We start from the raw sequence: 17,164 nt of genomic DNA on the forward strand, positions 1-17,164 counted from the left end.
ATGTAAAGTTAGAGACAAGAACAAATGCAAGAATGTTGTGGCAGGGTTTGCAGGCCATTACTTCCTACAAGTCAGAGAAAAGTACAACACAGAAACAGGGCCTTTGACCCTTCTAGTCCATGCTGAAACCATTTAAACTGCCTATTCCCATTGACTAGCACTGAGCCCATAGCCCTCCATACCCTTAACATCCATATACCTATCCAAACTTTGCTTAAATGTTGAAATTGAGTTGGAATGCAGCATTTGTGCTGGCAGTTTGTTCCACACTCTCATGATCCTCTGGTGAAGAGACTTTCCCTCATGTTCCCCTTAACCTTTTCACCTTTCCCTATGACCTCTGGTTGTAGTCTCACCCATCCTCAGTGGAAAAGGCATGCTTGCATTTACCCTATCTACATCCCTCATAATTTTGTATACCTCTATCAAATCTCCCCTCAATCTTCTTCATTCTAAGTAATGAAGTACCTTAAGTAGTAATTATCTGTATTATATATCCTTAAATTATCTTGCTGTATGGAATTGCAGGCACAAAGTCATTACAAGAGTTAATATTATTAAAGTGTATAGGCTTCATTATTGCCAAGAACTGTTTTAAAGAATAAGGCAAAACCTAACAGCATAGACTAGGACTAGGCACGGACTAGGAGGGCCGAGATGGCCTGTTTCCGTGCTGTGATTGTTATATGGTTATAGATAGTACTGATGCTTCTCTCCCCGATGTGCTTAATGCTTTCTATGCATGCTTTGAAAGGGAGAATAAAACTACAGGGTCGTTCATCACTGTGACTCTGTGATCTGTCTTGGAGACTGACTCCAGAACATCTTTCAAGAGAATGAACCCTTGCAACACCTCAGATGGCCGGGTGCTGAAAAGCTGGGCCAACCAAGTGGCTGGCGTGTTGGCGGAGATCTTCAGTCTCTCACTGCTGCAGTTGAAATTCCCACCTGCTTCAAAATGGCATCGGTTATACTAGTGCCCAAGAAGAGCAGTGTGAGGTCCCTCAGTGACTATCGCCTGGTGGCACTCACATTTACTGTGATGAAGTGCTTTGAGAGGTTGTTGGGTAGAGTTAACTTTTTTCCTGAGCTAGGAACTGGACCCACTGCAATTTGCCTACTGTCACAACAGATCTACAGCAGATACAATCTCACAAGCTCTCCACTGGGCTTTGGAGCACCTGGACAACAGCAGTACCTCCCTCCTGTTTATCAGTTACAGTTTTCAACACTGCCAACCCCTCAGTATTAGTCAACAAACCTCAACACTGGACCCTCTTTAACTCCCTCTACAACTGGATCCTTGACTTCCTCATCTGAAGTCTACAGTCACGATGGGTTAGTGATGATATCTCCTCCTTGCTGACAATCAACACAGGTACATTTCAAGGGTGTGTGCTTGGCCCTCTGCTTACTCTCTGTACACTCATGACTAGCTAGGCACAGCTCACACATCATTTATAAATTAGTGTATAACACCACTGTTGTTGGCAGAATCTCAGGTGGAGATGTGGTGTCAAACATGAGTGAAATGTCTCAGCTGGTCAGGAGGTGTGACAGCAACAACCCTGCACTCAATGTCAGCAAGACAAAAGAATTGATTGTGGACTTCAGGGAGGGGAAGTCTGGAGAACACACACACAACGCTGGTTGTGGAAAGGGTGAACAGTTTCAAGATCTGGGTGTCAATATCTCTGTTCTATCCTGGGCAGGCCCAACATATTGAAGCAAATAGAAAGAAGGCATGGCAGCAGCTATATTTCATTAGGAGTTCGAGGAGATTTTGTATGTCATCAAAGGCTCTCACAAATTTATACGGATGTACTATGGAGGCAGAGGAGGATGCCTGGGCTGGATAGTCTCAGTTACGAGGAGAGCCTGGGTTTGTCTGTCTTGTAGAGGAGAAGGTAGAGGGCTGAAATTAGGACTGGTACAGATAAGGTAGGTAGTTTCTCCATAACATCTATATTTCCTTGTCCCATAGCATCAGGCGTATCCGTTTGAGTTTGGACTGAATTACGCGTGGATACTGTGCATCTTCACGGTGGTGACTGCATACAGCATTACCTGCCCTATCATCGTTCCTTTTGGTAAGGACACATTCACAGTGCTTCCTCTGCTTGTCTTGGCCTCTCTGATAGAAAATTCAGACTTGCATTGATTCACAGCCTTGGCACACCCAGCCAGTGATGCACTCTTGGAGCATTGTTGCTGCTGTGGTATGAGAGGCCTTACTGCTTTTCTTTGAAGCTGTTTCCAGTCCCTGATCAGAACACATGAAGCCCTCCTCAAAGGATGTCCACATTACTGTTCTCTCTTCCTCCAAGGGATTGAGTGTCAGCTCCAGACTGACCAGGTCAAGGAACTGGAGCTGGATGCACTCAGGACCATTAGGGAGGCTGAAAACCTCATAGATGAGACTTTTACTGAGGTGGTCTTTTACTGCACCCAGCGTGCAGGCTTCAGATAGTCGATGGATGACCACTAGGAGAAGTAAGGGGAATAAGTGGTTAGTGCAGTGTTTCCCTGTGGCCATTCTTCTCAGCAACAAGTATACCCGTTTGGATACTGCTGAGGGAGATGACCTGTCAGCGCATGGCAGCAACAGTCAAGACATTGGCACTGTGGCCGGCTGTGAGGCTCAGCAGGAGAAGGTAAAGACAGGTAGATCGATAGTGATAGGAGACTTGATAGTTAGGGGGGCAAACAGGAAATTCTGTGGCTGTGAAAGAGATGCCAGGATAGTGTGATGCCTCCCAAGGTCAAGGATATCTCAGAGTGGCTGCAGAATATTCTCAAGAGGGAAGGTGAGCAGCCAGAGGTCTTGGTGTACATTGACACCAATGGCATAGGTAGAAAAGGGGGTCGAGGTCCTGAGCAGAGAGAATAAGGAGTCAGGGAAGAGGCTGAAGAGCAGGATCTCCAAGGTAGTAAATATCCAGATTATTCCCAGTACCAAATGCTAGACAGGGCAGGAGTAGGCTGATAGTACAAATGAATGGCTGAGGGATTGGTACAGGGGACAGTATTTCAGATTTCTGGATCATTGGGATTTCTTCTGGGGAAAGTATGACCTGTACAAAAAGGACCTTGCGGGCAGGTTTGCGAGAGCTGTTGTGGAGGGTTTAATTTGGCAGGGGATGGGAACCGGAGTGATAGGGCTGACGATGGGGCAAATGATATACAAGTAGATGCAGTGTGTAGTGAGACTGTGAGGAAGGACAGGCAGATGAGAGGGCAAAAGTGCAGTCAGTGGGATCAGTTGAAGTATAACATGGGAACAAAATCAAAAAGGGTGATGAATACAGGACTGAAGGTGTTATATCTGAATGCATGCAACATAAGGAATAAGGTAAATGATCTTGTAGCACAGTTAAGAGATTGGCAGGTATGACATTGGAGGTATTACTGAATCATGTCTGAAAGAATATCATAGTTGTGAGCTTAACATCCAAGGATACACATTGTTTCAAAAGGGCAGGCAGGTTGGCAAAGGGGATGTGGTGGCTTTGTTGGTAAAAAAAAAGAAATCAAATCCTTAAAAAGGGGCAACATAGGATTGGATGATGTAGAATCCTTGTAGGTAGAGTTCAGAAACTACAAGGGTAAAAAGACCTTGATGGGAGTTGTGTACATGAATTACTACAGGGGATTGAAAAGGCATGTTAAAAAGGCAATGTTACAACAGTCATTTCAATATGCAGGTAGATTGGGAAAGTCAGGTTGGTGCTGGATCCCAAGAGATGGAATTTGTAGAAAGCCTGTGAGATGCTCTTTAGAGCAGTTCGTGGTTGAGCCTGGATTGAGTGTTATGTAATGACCCTGATTTGATTAGAGAGCTTAAGGTAAAGTAACCCTTCAGAGGCAGTGATCATAATATGACATAATTCACCCTGCAGTTTGAGAGGGAGAAATTGGATTTATCAATATTACAGTGGAATTAAGGGAATTCCAGAGGCATGAGAGAGGATTTGGCAAAAGTTGATTGGAAGGGGATACTATCAGGGCTGACAGCAGAACAGCAATGGCTGGAGTTCCTGTGGGCAATTCAGTAGGCACAGGATAGATGCATCCCATAGAATCTGTAGCATCCGAAAGGGAAGATGAGACAATTGTGACTGACAAGGGAAATCAAAGGTAGCGTCAAAGGAAAAGAGGACATAAAAGAGACCAAAAAACAGAGGGAAATGGGAGGACTGGGAAGCTTTTAAAACCAACTTAGGAGAGAAAATATGAAATATAAATATAAACCATTGATGTAAAAGAAGTTTTTTCAGATATATAGAATGTGTAAGAGAGGTGACATTATGTATCAGACTGGTGGAAAATGACACTGGAAAGGTAGTAAAAAGGAGTCCTAATACCGACTCTTGTGAACACCTCTAGCACTGACAGCCAGACAACCAGAAAAGGCCCCCTTTATTCCCACTCTTTGCTTCCTGCCAGTCAGCTAATCTTTCCTGTAGTACCATGGGCTCTTACCTTGGTAAGCAATCTCATGTGTGGCAACTTGCCAAAGAAATGGCAGAAGAACTTCAGTGTTCTGTGTCAGTCTTCACTGTGGAAGATATTGGCAGTATACCAGAAATTTGAGAGTCAGGGGCAGAAGTGAGTGTAGTTGCTCTTACTCTTACTAAGGAAAAAGTGCTTGGGAAGCTGAATGGTCTGAGGGTAGATGAGTCACATGGACTACTTGGATCATACACCAAGGTTCTGAAATAGATATCTGAAGAGATTTTGGAGGCATTAAGTCATTCATTATGTGCCGTGTTATATGATGTGGGTGATCATGATCTTCTCTTCCATCTGTCCTTAATCTGAGAAGTTCTAATAAGCTCTTCAAAACTGTTGCCTGCCCATCTCTTGATGCATCTCAAGAATGTCATGCACTGTTGACTCAAGACAGTGATGATTTTTAAAGAATGACTAGATTCTGGAATGGTTCATAGGAGTGGAAAATTGCAAATGCCACTCCACTTTTTAAGGAGAGGCAAAAGAAGGGAAACTATAGACTAGTTAGCCTGACTTCAGTGGCTTGGAAGATGTTGGAGTTCATCATAAAGATGAGATTTTGGGGTGTTTGGAGGCACATAATAAAGTAGGCCAAAGTTAGCATGGTTTCTTTAAGGGGAAAATCTTGCCTGGCAAATCTGTTGGAATTCTTTGAGGAAAATAACAGGCAAGACAGACACAGGAAAGTTAGTAGATATTGTTTACTTGGATTTCCTTCAGGCCTTTGGCAAGTTGCCACACATGAGGTTGCTTACCATGATAAGAGCCCATGGTACTAAGGAAAGATAGAGGATGAGCTGACTGGCAGAATGCAAAGAATGGGAATAAAGGGGGCCTTTTCTGGTTGGCTGCTAGTGGTGTTCACAGGAGTCAGTTTTAGGACTCCTTTTTGTTATATGTCAATGATTTGGATGATGGGATTTATGGCTTAGTGACCAAGTTTGTGGATGATGCCAAGATAGGTGAAGGGGCAAGAATTGTTGAGGAAGCAGGGAGTTTGCGGAAGGACAGACAGATTGGGATGATGGGTGAGTAAGTGGCTGATGGAATGTATTGTAGAGAAGTGTATAGTCATGCACGTTGGCAGAAGGAATAAAGGTGTAGACTATTTTCTAAATAGGGGAAAAATTCAAAAATCAGAGGTATAAAGATACTCGGAAGTCCTTGTGCTGGATTCCCTAAAGGTTAACTTGCAAGTTGGAACCGAAGGAAATAGTAGAGGTACTTAATGAATATTTTTCTTCAGTATTCACTATGGAAAAGGATCTTGGTGATTGTAGTGATGACTTGCAGCAGACTGAAAAGCTTGAGCATGTAGATATTCAGAAAGAAGATGTGCTGGAGCTTTTGGAAAGCATCAAATTAGATAAGTCGCCGGGACTGGATAAAATGACCCCAGGCTACTGTGGGAGGTAAGGGAAGAGATTGCTGAGCCTCTGGCAATGATCTTTGCATCATCAATGGGGATGGGTGAGGTTTCGGAGGATTGGAGAGTTGTGGATGTTGTTCCCTTATTCAAGAGAGGGAGTAGAGATAGCCCAGGAAATTATAGACCGGTGAGTCTTACCTCAGTGGTTGGTAAGTTCATGGAGAAGATCCTGAGAGGCAGGATTTATGAACATTTGGAGAGGTATAATGTGATTAGGAGTAGTCAGCATGGCTTTGTTAAGGGCAGGTCGTGCATTAAAAGCCTGATTGAATTCTTTGAGGATGTGACTAAACACATTGATGAAGGAAGAGCAGTAGATGTAGTGTATATGGAATTCAGCAAGGCATTTGTTAAGGTAACCCATGCAAGGCTTATTGAGAAAGTGAGGAGGCATGTGATCCAAGGAGACATTGCTTTGTGGATGCAGAACTGGCTTGCCCACAGAAGGCAAAGAGTGGTTGTAGCTGGGTCATATTCTGCATGGGGGGTCGGTCACCAGTGGGGTGCCTCAGGGATCTGTTTTGGGACCCTTACTCTTCGTGATTTTTATAAATGATCTGGATGAAGCAGTGGAAGGATGGGTTAGTAAGTTTCCTGATGACACAAAGTTGGAGGTGTTGTGGATAGTGTGGAGGGCTGTCAGAGGTTACAGCGGGACATTGATAGGATGCAAAACTGGACTGAGAAGTGGCAGATGGAGTTCAACCCAGGTAAGTGTGAAGTGGTTCATTTTGGTAGGTCAAATATGATGGCAGAATATAGTATTAATGGTAAGACTCTTGGCAGTGTGGAGGATCAGGGGAATCTTGGGGTTCGAGTCCATAGGACACTCAAAGCAGCTGTGCACATTGACTCTGTGGTTAAGAAGGCGTATGGTGTATTGGCCTTCATCAATCATGGAATTGAATTTAGGAGCTGAGAGGTAATGTTGCAGCTATATAGGACCCTGGTCAGACCTCACTTGGAGTACTGTGCTCAGTTCTGGTCACCTCACTACAGGAAGGATGTGGAAGCCATAGAAAGGGTGCAGAGGAGATTTACAAGGAAGTTGCCTGGATTGGGGAGCATGCCTTATGAGAATAGGTTGAGTGAACTTGGCCTTTTCTCCTTGGAGTGAAGGAGGATGGGAGGTGTATAAGATGATGAGAGGCATTGATCGTGTGGATAGTCAGAGGCTTTTTCCCAGAGCTGAAATGGTTGCCACAAGCAGACACAGGTTTAAGGTGCTGGGGAATAGGTACAGAGGAGATGTCAGGGGTAAGATTTTTTTTACTTGAGAGTGGTGAGTGCGTGGAATGGGCTGCCAGCAACGGTGGTGGAGGTGGATACGATAGGGTCTTTTAAGAGGCTTTTAGATAGGTACATGGAGCTTAGTAAAATAGAGAGCTATAGATAAGTATAGTACTTTCCAAGGTAGGCAACTTTGTGGGCCAAAGGGCCTGTAACTTCTATGTTTTTAAGTTGAGTTGGTGGTGAAAAAGGCAAATGCAATGTTAGCATTCATTTCTAGAGGACTAGACTATAAAAACAAGGTTTTAATGCTGAGGCTTTATAAGGTATTGGTTGGACAGTACTTGGGAGTATTGTGAGCAGTTCTGAGGCCCTTATCTAAGGAAAGGTGTGCTGGAATTGGAGAGAGTCCAGTGGAGATTCCTGAGAATGATTCCAGGAATGAAAGGGGATCTCATTGAAACCTATTGAATATTGAAAGACCTAGATAGAGTGGATGTGGAGATGGTTCCCTATAGCAGGTGAGTCTAGGAGCTGATGGCACAACTTCAGAATAGAGGGATGTCCTTTTAGAACAGAGGTGAGGAGGAATTTCTTTAGCCAGAGGGTTGAGAATTGTATGGAATTCATTGCCACAGATGGCTTGGGAGGCCAAGTCATTGAATGTATTTAAAGTGAAAGTTAATAGGTTCTTGATTAGTCAGGGCGCAAAAGGTTACAAGGAGAAGGAAGAAAGTGTCGTTGAGAGGGATAGTAAGTCAGCCATGATGGAATGGTGGAGTAGACTCGATGGGCCAAATGGCCTAATTCTGCTTGTATGCGTTATAGTCAGTGTCAGACTGGGACTCGGTATGAGGTGCCTACGCCTACAGCCAAGTGAATACTTTTACCTTTTCAGTTAGGCAGGAAGTGGAAAAACCTGCACTTTTCCCTCATGGTCACTCATGGGAAAGTGGGGGAGTGATTATCCGACAAGGGTCTACAGTGAAGGAACCCAGCTCTCCTTGACCCTGTCACCCACATTGCTGTGTGCTGATCTGCACTAACTAGAAAGGTCACAGGATGAGTCCCAGGGCACAGCTGCAGGACTCCTGGAACTCAGATGAGCTGGATTAGGAGATGGTGGGAATGGAAATGCACGTGCTCTTGCTTATAATATTCCTTTGGGACAGTGTATGCACATCTATCTCTTAATGTTTAGAAGAGAATGAGTGGTGACCTTGTTCAAACATACAAATTCCTACACAAGCCAGAGAGGGCAGATGTTGAGGTGTTTTTACTCATGGGAGAATTTTGAACATGGATACAATATCAGGGGCCATTCCCTTCCAAGGTGTGCCAACTTTGTTCACCTACAGAGTGGTGAATCCCTGGAATTCTCTTCCGTTGATGCTGGTGGAGGCTGTATCATTAAATATATTTAAGGTGAAGGTAGATCAATATTTGGAAAATTGAGGAATTGGGATAAATGGGGAACTGACACAGAAAAGACTGACATGGATCAGCCATGATCATATTGTATGGGGGGCGGGGGGTAGGCTTGAAGGGCCGAGGCCCACTCCAGCAACTTCCTTGTGAGGTGTGTGGTATGAGTTTGTGCATGCATGAAGTATGTGTGTATGTGCACACAAGTGGTGTGTGGGGTGATATGGGGATATTCCAAAAAAGTTTTGGATGCCAATGCTGCTGTCATGCATTTGATCCTCACTAGGACTGATCTACATAATGCTGCGGTATCTGGTGGACAAGTACAACCTCTACTATACATACCTGCCTGCCAAGCTGAGCCAGAGACTGCACACCGCTGTGGTGAAACAGGCTGCTGCGGCCCCCATCATCTGCCTCTTCTGGCTTTTTTTCTTCTCCATTCTCCGAGGTGGTAAGTCCATTTCTGCTTGTTTGTGCCTCACCAGTAATTCCAATAAACTTCCTGGAGCAGAGACTTCCAAAACATTCGGATAGTGTTAAGAGAGTAACAGAAAAATTGATCAGAGACACTCCTGACAGTCAAGCGGCCTGGGTTCAATCTTGACCTGCGGTGCTGTTTGGAGTGCGCACCTTCTCCCTGTGACCATGCAGATTCATTTGGATGCTGTGATTTCCATTCACATCCCACCAACATGTATGGCGGTAGGTTAATCGTCCTAGCGTGTAGGCGAGTGGTAGAATTGGTGCTGGTGGGGGAGGTGGTGCAGAAGAAGAACACAGATTTAGTATAAATGAGTGTTTGATGCTTGATGTGGACAGTTTTGGCAGAAGTGATTTTCTTCTGTGCAGTATGAAGAATGCTGAAAAGGGAGATTAATATAGACAAGAACACTGGTAGAGGAGATTGATGACGATGTTGCTACATCTCAAGGAACTGGGCAGGTTGGTAGTGTTTTCACTGTTGCACTGGAGAATGTGGAGTGATCTTATAGAATTGTATAAAATCACGAGGGGTGTAGATACAGGAATGCACATAATCTTTTTTATCTCATGGTTGGGGGATCAAGAACTAGAGCAGTGGGTCCCAAACCTTTTCGGGTTACTGCTCCCTTGGCTCCCAAACCACATCCCCTGTAACCCCCCTCCTTTTCTGGCCATTACATAAAAACTATAAAGAATTTTGATTTATGATGCAAATAGGAACTGAAAATTCAAATCAGTGACAAATAATGGCAAAATATTCAGATCTATTTAAAGCTACAAATAAAGTTACTTTTTAATGACAGTAAAACAATTGTCGAGCATACATCAGTAGTCCAACTATTCATTATTTAATTGGTTTTTCACCTTTCAATGAGATGTGTGGGCTTGGTGCAGTGATATCAGCTTCTCAACATCGGGCTGAATGCCACCCAGGAGTGTCAGATCCGCCTGCTCAGTATATTTCATTGCTTTGAAAGAAGGTGGGTGACTGCACTGAAACTGCTCCACTAAATAAGATGCACAGTGCAGGATAGCGTTCAGAGGTTTCTTTCTGCAACCAAAAGTCTTGATAAGATTTTTTTGAACCTCGGCCGCAGCTCAAAGTCTTTTTTGTAGTGAGATCAGTTTCTCCTCCATCCTTGTTGTTAACAACTTACAGTGTTCAGGAGTGGATTACCCACTCTTGAACTTGGATTGACAGAAGATTTCACATGATATGCTAAATACAGAAGTGTACATTGCTTTCTGATAAGTATAATGCATTTCAAGCAAAATCGAAGAGAATGGAGGATTCGCAAGAGATGAGGTGATGATTGTAATCAATTATGAGGTACTGGAGATCATAAGTAATTAATCTTCATCTTAAATTAATCTTGTAATCCTTCAGCTGCCCCCAATTGGCTCCGGGGTGGTGGGTGGAGCAGTATCGCCCACTTTGAGAACCACTTAAATAGGGGGCATGATTTAAGGTGAAAGGAGAGTGATCCAATAGAAACTGGAGAGGGAATATCTTCCACCCAGAGGGTGATCAGTACAGTATATGGATTGAGATGCCAACAGATGTAATTGAGTCAGGGACATTAACAGTATTTAAAAGGTACTTGTATAAGTACATGGATAGGAAAGGGTTAGAGGGAATATAGGTAAACACAGGCAAATGGGACTCGCTTATATGTGAATTATGGTTGGCATGGGCCAGTTATCTGTAGGACCTGTTTCCATGCTCTCTCAGAGCTGATGATCATTGGACATGTCACTCCTGGATCAAGACCAGATACAATGAGACCACAAGGTGGAAGGAACAGAATTAGATGAGTTGGTGCATCATTACTGATTTTTAAAAAAATTTAAACCCCATCCTCCCACCTTCTCCCTGAAACCTTTCAACCCCTCACCACTCAAGAATCTATCATTCTCTGCCTTAAGTACACCCAATGACTTTACCTCCACATCTCTCTTCTGTATAATGAATTCCACAGATATACTACCTTCTGGCTAAAGAAATTCCTCCTTATCTTAGTTCTGAAAGGGATGTCCCTTTAATCTGAGGCTGTGCCCTCAGATCCTAGACTCTACTGCTACTGGATATTTCTCCACATCCAGTCTACCCAATCCTTTCAGTATCTGGTAGGTTTCAATAGGATCACTCGTCATCCTTCTGAACTCCAACAAGTACAGATCCCAAGACATTGAACACTCAATTTAAGCCTTTCATTCCTGGGATTGTTCTCAAAAATCTCCACTGTACCCTCTAGTACCAGCACTACCCTTAGCTATGGGCCCAAAAATTGTTAAGAATATTCCAAAACTGGTCTGACCAATACCTTACAATAGCAAAGCAGTACGTTCTTGCTTTTGTGTGCCAGTCCTCTCAAAATAAGGGGGCACTCCTTGAGGAAGGAAGACTGTGTTGATCCAACAACCTGCCCTCCAAACAATGGGATCAGATCTGCCCCTCACAGGGTGGCTGGGGGAAAATTCCTATCCACACCCTTGGATTGGAGCTTGAATTGAACTGAACAGGTTAACTCTCACCACCTCTGTTTGTATATTGGTAGGCATCCTACCAATCATGTTAAACTAGAAAGAGTCCAGATATTGCAAGGAGTAGAGGGCCTATGGTTTAGGGAAGGATGGCTAGGCTTGGTCTTTATTTCTTGAAACTCATAAGATTGAGGGGTAATTTTTAAAAAAAAGTGTTTAAAACTATGAGAGCATAGATAAGGTGGATGGTGGCCATCTTTTTCCCAAGATAGAAGAGCCCATAACTAGGGGGAATATTGCAGGTTTAGGACAAGAGTTAAAAAGGACCCAAGGGGCAACTTTTTCACCAGTATCTAAAGTGGGTATATGGAATGAGCGGTCAGAAGAAGTGATTGAATCAGGTACAATAGTTTCATTTAAGAAGCACTTGGATAGATACATGGAAGGGTGGGACTGAGAGGGATATGGGCCAATGCAGGAAACTGGGACCAACTGGATGGACACCATGGTTGGTATGGACTGGTTATGGCAAAGGACCTATATCTGTGATGTGCTGTCCTATGAGTGGGTGGAGGTTAGGAACAGGAAGGGGTCAATACCTTTACTGGGTGTTTTTTATAGGCCGCCCGATAGTAACAGGGATATCGAAGAGCAGATAGGGGAACAGATCCTGGAAAGGTGTAATAGCAGAGTTATTGTGATGGGAGATTTTAATTTCCCAAATATCGATTGGCATCTCCCTAGAGCAAGGGGTTTAGATGGGGTGGAGTTTGTTAGGTGTGTTCAGGAAGGTTTCTTGACACAATATGTAGATAAGCTTACAAGAGGGGAGGCTGTACTTGATTTGGTATTGGGAAATGAACCTGGTTAGGTGTCAGATCTCTCAGTGGGAGAGCATTTTGGAGATAGTGATCATAATTCTGTCTCCTTTACAATAGCATTGGAGAGGGATAGGAACAGACAAGTTAGAAAAGCGTTTAATTGGAGTAAGGGGAATTATGAGGTTATCAGGCAGGAAATTGGAGGCTTAAATTGGAAACAGATGTTCTCAGGGAAAAGTACAGAAGAAATGTGGCAAATATCCAGGGGATATTTGTGTAGAGTTCTGTATAGCTACGTTCCAATGAGATAGGGAAGTTACGGTAGGGTACAGGAACCGTGGTGTACAAAGTCTGTAATAAATCTAGTCAAGAAGAAAAGGAAAGCTTACAAAAGGTTCAGAGAGCTAGGTAATGTTAGAGATCTAGAAGATTATAAGGCTACTAGGAAGGAGCTTAAGAAGGAAATGAAGAGAGTCAGGAGGAGCTATAAGAAGACCTTGGTGGGCAGAATTAAGGAAAAACCTCACAGGATTCTACAAGTATGTGAAGAGCAAGAGGATAACACGTGAAAGAATAGGACCTATCAAATGTGACAGTGGGAAAGTGTGTATGGAACCGGAGGAAATAGTAGAGGTACTTAATGAACACTTCAGTATTCACTGATCTTAGTGTTTGTATTGATGATTTTCAGCAGACTGAAAAGCTTGAGCATGCAGATATTAAGAAAGAGGATATGTTGGAGCTTTTGGAAAGCATCAAGTTGGATAAGTCGCCAGGACTGGATGAAATGTACCCCAAGCTACTGTGGGAGGCAAGGGAAGAGATTGTTGACCCTCTGGCGAAGATCTTTGCACCATCAATGGGGACAGGAGAGGTTTCAGAGGATTGGAGGGTTGCGAATGTTGTTCCTTTATTCAAGAAAGGGAGTAGAGATAGCCCAGGAAATTACAGACCAGTGAGTCTTACCTTAGTGGTTGGTAAGTTCATGGAGAAGATCCTGAGAGGCAGGATTCACGAACATTTGGAGAGGTATAATATGATTAGGAGTAGTCAGCATGGCTTTGTCAAGGGCAGGCCTTATGAGCCTGATTGAATTTTTTGAGATGTGACTCAACACATTGATGAAAGAAGAGTAGTAAATGTAGTGTATATGGATTTCAGCAAGGCATTTGATAAGGTACCCCATGCAAGGCTTATTGAGAAAGTAAGGAAGCATAGGACCCAAGGGGACATTGCTTTGTAGATCTAGAACTGGCTTGTCCACAGAAGGCAAAGAGTGGTTGTAGATGGGTCATATTCTGCATGGAAGTTGGTCACCAGTGGAGTGCCTCAGGTTTCTGTTCTGGGACTCTTATCCTTCGTGATTTTTATAAGTGACCTGGATGAGGAAGTGGAGAGATGGGTTAGTATATTTGCTGATGACACAAAGGTTGGAGGTGTTGTGGATAGTGTGGAGGGCTGTCAGAGGTTACAGTGAGACATTGATAGGATGCAAAACTGGGCCAAGAAGCAGCAGATGGAGTTCAACCCAGATAATTGTGAAATGGTTCATTTTGGTAGGTCTAATATGATGGCAGAATATAGTATTAACGATAAGATTCTTGGCAGTGTGGAGGATCAGAGGGATCTTGTGGTCTGAGTCCATAGGACACTCAAAGCAGCTGCGCAGGTTGACTCTGTGGTTAAGGCGGTTTATGGTGTATTGGCCTTCATCAATCATGGAATTGAATCTAAGAGCTGAGAGGTAATGTTGCAGCTATATCGGACCCTGGTCAGACCCCACTTGGAGTACTGTGCTCAGTTCTGGTCGCCTCACTACAGGAAGGATGTGGAAGCCATAGGGTGCAGAGGAGATTTACAAGGAAGTTGCCTGGATTGGGGAGCATGCCTTATGAGAATAGGTTGAGTGAACTCGGCCTTTTCTCCTTGAAGGAGGATGGGAGGTGTATAAGATGATGAGAGGCATTGATCGTGTGGATAGAGGACACAGGTTTAAGGTTTAAGGTGCTGGGGAGTAGGTACAGAGGAGATATCAGGTAAATTTTTTACTCTGAGAGTGGTGAGGGCGTGGAATGGGCTGCCAGCAACGGTGGTGGAAGTGGATATGATAGGGTCTTTTAAGAGACTTTTAGATAGGTACACAGAGCTTAGTAAAATAGAGGGCTATAGGTAAGCCTAGTAATTTCCGAGGTAGGGACATGTTCGGCACAACTTTGTGGGCCAAAGGGCCTGTATTCTGCTGTAGTTTTTCAATGTTTTCTATGTTTCTATAACTATCTTCACAGACTTGAATGGTTGGTGCGACTGGCAAAGAATGTTATTTCTATAGAATTTCAGTCCCTGCCTAAGTCCCCTCTCTCTTGCTCCCCCAGGACTGTCTGCACCAACGTCTATCTTCACCTTCACCGTGGTGATCCTCACCATTGTTATCTGCATCGTTCTGAGCTGCACAGACTATCTTAAGTACTTCGCCATTAACGTGATGGTAAGCTGATGGGTCTCTGGGTGAGAAGGCAGCAGAGGTGCTGTGCTCCCTGGGGCACTCTGACTATGATGGTGGGGGTAGGGTCATTGATCTTGGTCAGACACACACATAACAGGATATTTAACATATTTCTTAGTCAGCCTGGACATACTGGTCTAAAAAGGCCCATCATGTATACACTGCAGAAACCCATCAAATACTGTTGCTAATTTGATAAGGTCAAAGTCACCTAAAATTACAGGTGCACCATAAAGCAGACATTGCGGTGTGAATGCAAGCCCTTACCTTCCCCTCTGAACAGCATACAGCTAGTCTTGTCACAAACAAGGGAAAATCTGCACCTGCTAGAATCCTGGACTACTACCTTTGAAGTCCTACCTTTTGATCTCCCTCCATATATTTCAGTTTGCAGATCTCAATTGCTTTTTCTAATCACAGGTACTACAACCATAAATTGTTCACCTGTTTCCTCCAGAAAATCTAGCAGCTGCAATGAGACATCCTTGGACCTTAAGGAGGCAAGATACCAATCAAGAGACTTTTGTGGCAGCACAAAACCCTATCTCTTCCCTTTTCGATTGAATCCATTACTATAGCCCTTGGATTCCTTTTCCTTACAGTACAGCAAAACCATCCGTGCACTACACACATGCCTACTGCTACCTTTTCCTTTTACTGCTATCTTTCCCCATCAGAGGTGAATGATCACAGTGAATTCCTGCACTGCCTGCCTTTTCAACTGAGCTTACCTATTCCTGCATAGACAGACTATCTGCACTCTCCGCACTGAAAAAAATCAATGGAAATCTCAGCCTTGGATGTTCACCAGTGAATCTGTCCGTAATTTCAGCTGTGATGTGGTTAACCAGCTGATTGCACCTTCCAGTGTCCATTGTGCAACATATGGACACTGGAAAATGCATCACTGACAAAGGAAAGAGGGGTGGACAGGGTCAAGGGATCTGAAGACAGTCCCACCCTCATGTAGGGTGTTGTTGCAGAGTGCTCGTAATCAGCATCTGTCCTTTTCCAGGCAATGAAGCTGCTGACTGAGGAGACGGAAACAGAAGGAACTGCATATGCCTGGCAATCTCGAGTAAGTACAGTAGCAGGTCAGCGATAGACAGCAGGCAGGTCACCAGTTGGCACTAACAGCCTACTGAGATCCTTTGTAATAACCTGGGAGGAGTTTCACCATTTTGATGACTAAGAAAAATGGTTAGTCCAATTGACAAATGTAAGATGTGTGTCATTAAGAAGATATTGGTGAAAATAATCATGGCTATAAACAGCAACACTGAGTTAGGCCAACACTGAAGTACTGAACTGGTGATTGGAAAGTACCCAACTATGATACCGACAGGGTTTACTGAACTTCATGACTTTGATTTTTGGCACAGCTATTTGTGTGTCTCCTAGTCCTTCAATACACCTAAAACAAAACTGCAAGATTTAGTCTACTGGGAGAGAATTTGGGACCAATTATAACACACTGCAAAAAGCTAAAAAGGACCAAGAGATGCATTCATGTTGAATGGCCTCACATGCTATAAGCACCAATGATTCTATGACATTATAATACTTAACTGGGTATAGGATAATCCATTTAATTAGTGCAAAAAAAACCTATTCTCAATATCAAGCAGCAGTGCATAAAGGTAATAACTAGACTAAGCACTGGTGACCAAGTTCTGCTTCAAAACAGAGAGATTCTACTAATTGTTGTCAAACTCTGGTTGAAATAGAACAGTACAGCACAGGAACAGGCCTTTCTGCCCCAATTGTGCCGACACAATACTAGATTAAACAGTCTTTGATCCATATCCCTTCATATTAAAAGCAAAAAGGAACCAGAGAATGTACAAAAAATATCAGGGATGATCACAAAATCTGGAAGGCACTTCTATGTGGAAGTGCAAGTTGCTTTTCTTTCTCTTTCAGCATGGTCTAATGGCGTGTTTAAGATCATGATAGCTTTTATGAGTCCCAGTACTTCCATTTGTGAGACCATCAATACAAAGCAGTTAGAAAAAAAATCCAAGAGTGAATTCAGAAAGAACCCAGTGGCGTGAAAAACAGTTTTGGTGAATAGTGTTAGAAGCTTTTTTTTAAACAAGAGGTAAGATGTAAAGAACAAGAAAATAAAAGATTGTGTTGACTGATTGCGCTCAGGATGGGAGAATGCTCACATAGAACATAAATAATTTTTCTCTGATTCATGAGACTGCTCATGTTAACATCTGGTGCAACAATATGCAGGGGTTGCTCAGTGGATCGAGAAGCATTTGTTTG

General features: G+C 43.4%; 1 protein-coding gene across 1 annotated transcript in view; it reads left to right on the forward strand.

The window, feature by feature from the left end:
- Positions 1 to 17,164, forward strand: part of LOC132401017 (CSC1-like protein 1) — a 121,591-nt gene that overhangs the window by 93,223 nt on the left and 11,204 nt on the right. Inside the window, exons 20-23 of the mRNA XM_059982734.1 lie at positions 1,985 to 2,090; positions 8,883 to 9,050; positions 14,760 to 14,872; positions 15,906 to 15,968. Coding sequence (XP_059838717.1) covers positions 1,985 to 2,090; positions 8,883 to 9,050; positions 14,760 to 14,872; positions 15,906 to 15,968 — 450 coding nt within the window. The remainder of the gene's footprint in view (positions 1 to 1,984; positions 2,091 to 8,882; positions 9,051 to 14,759; positions 14,873 to 15,905; positions 15,969 to 17,164) is intronic.

The sequence above is a fragment of the Hypanus sabinus genome, chromosome 10 (genome assembly GCF_030144855.1).
Source record: "Hypanus sabinus isolate sHypSab1 chromosome 10, sHypSab1.hap1, whole genome shotgun sequence".
Lineage (NCBI taxonomy): Eukaryota > Metazoa > Chordata > Chondrichthyes > Myliobatiformes > Dasyatidae > Hypanus > Hypanus sabinus.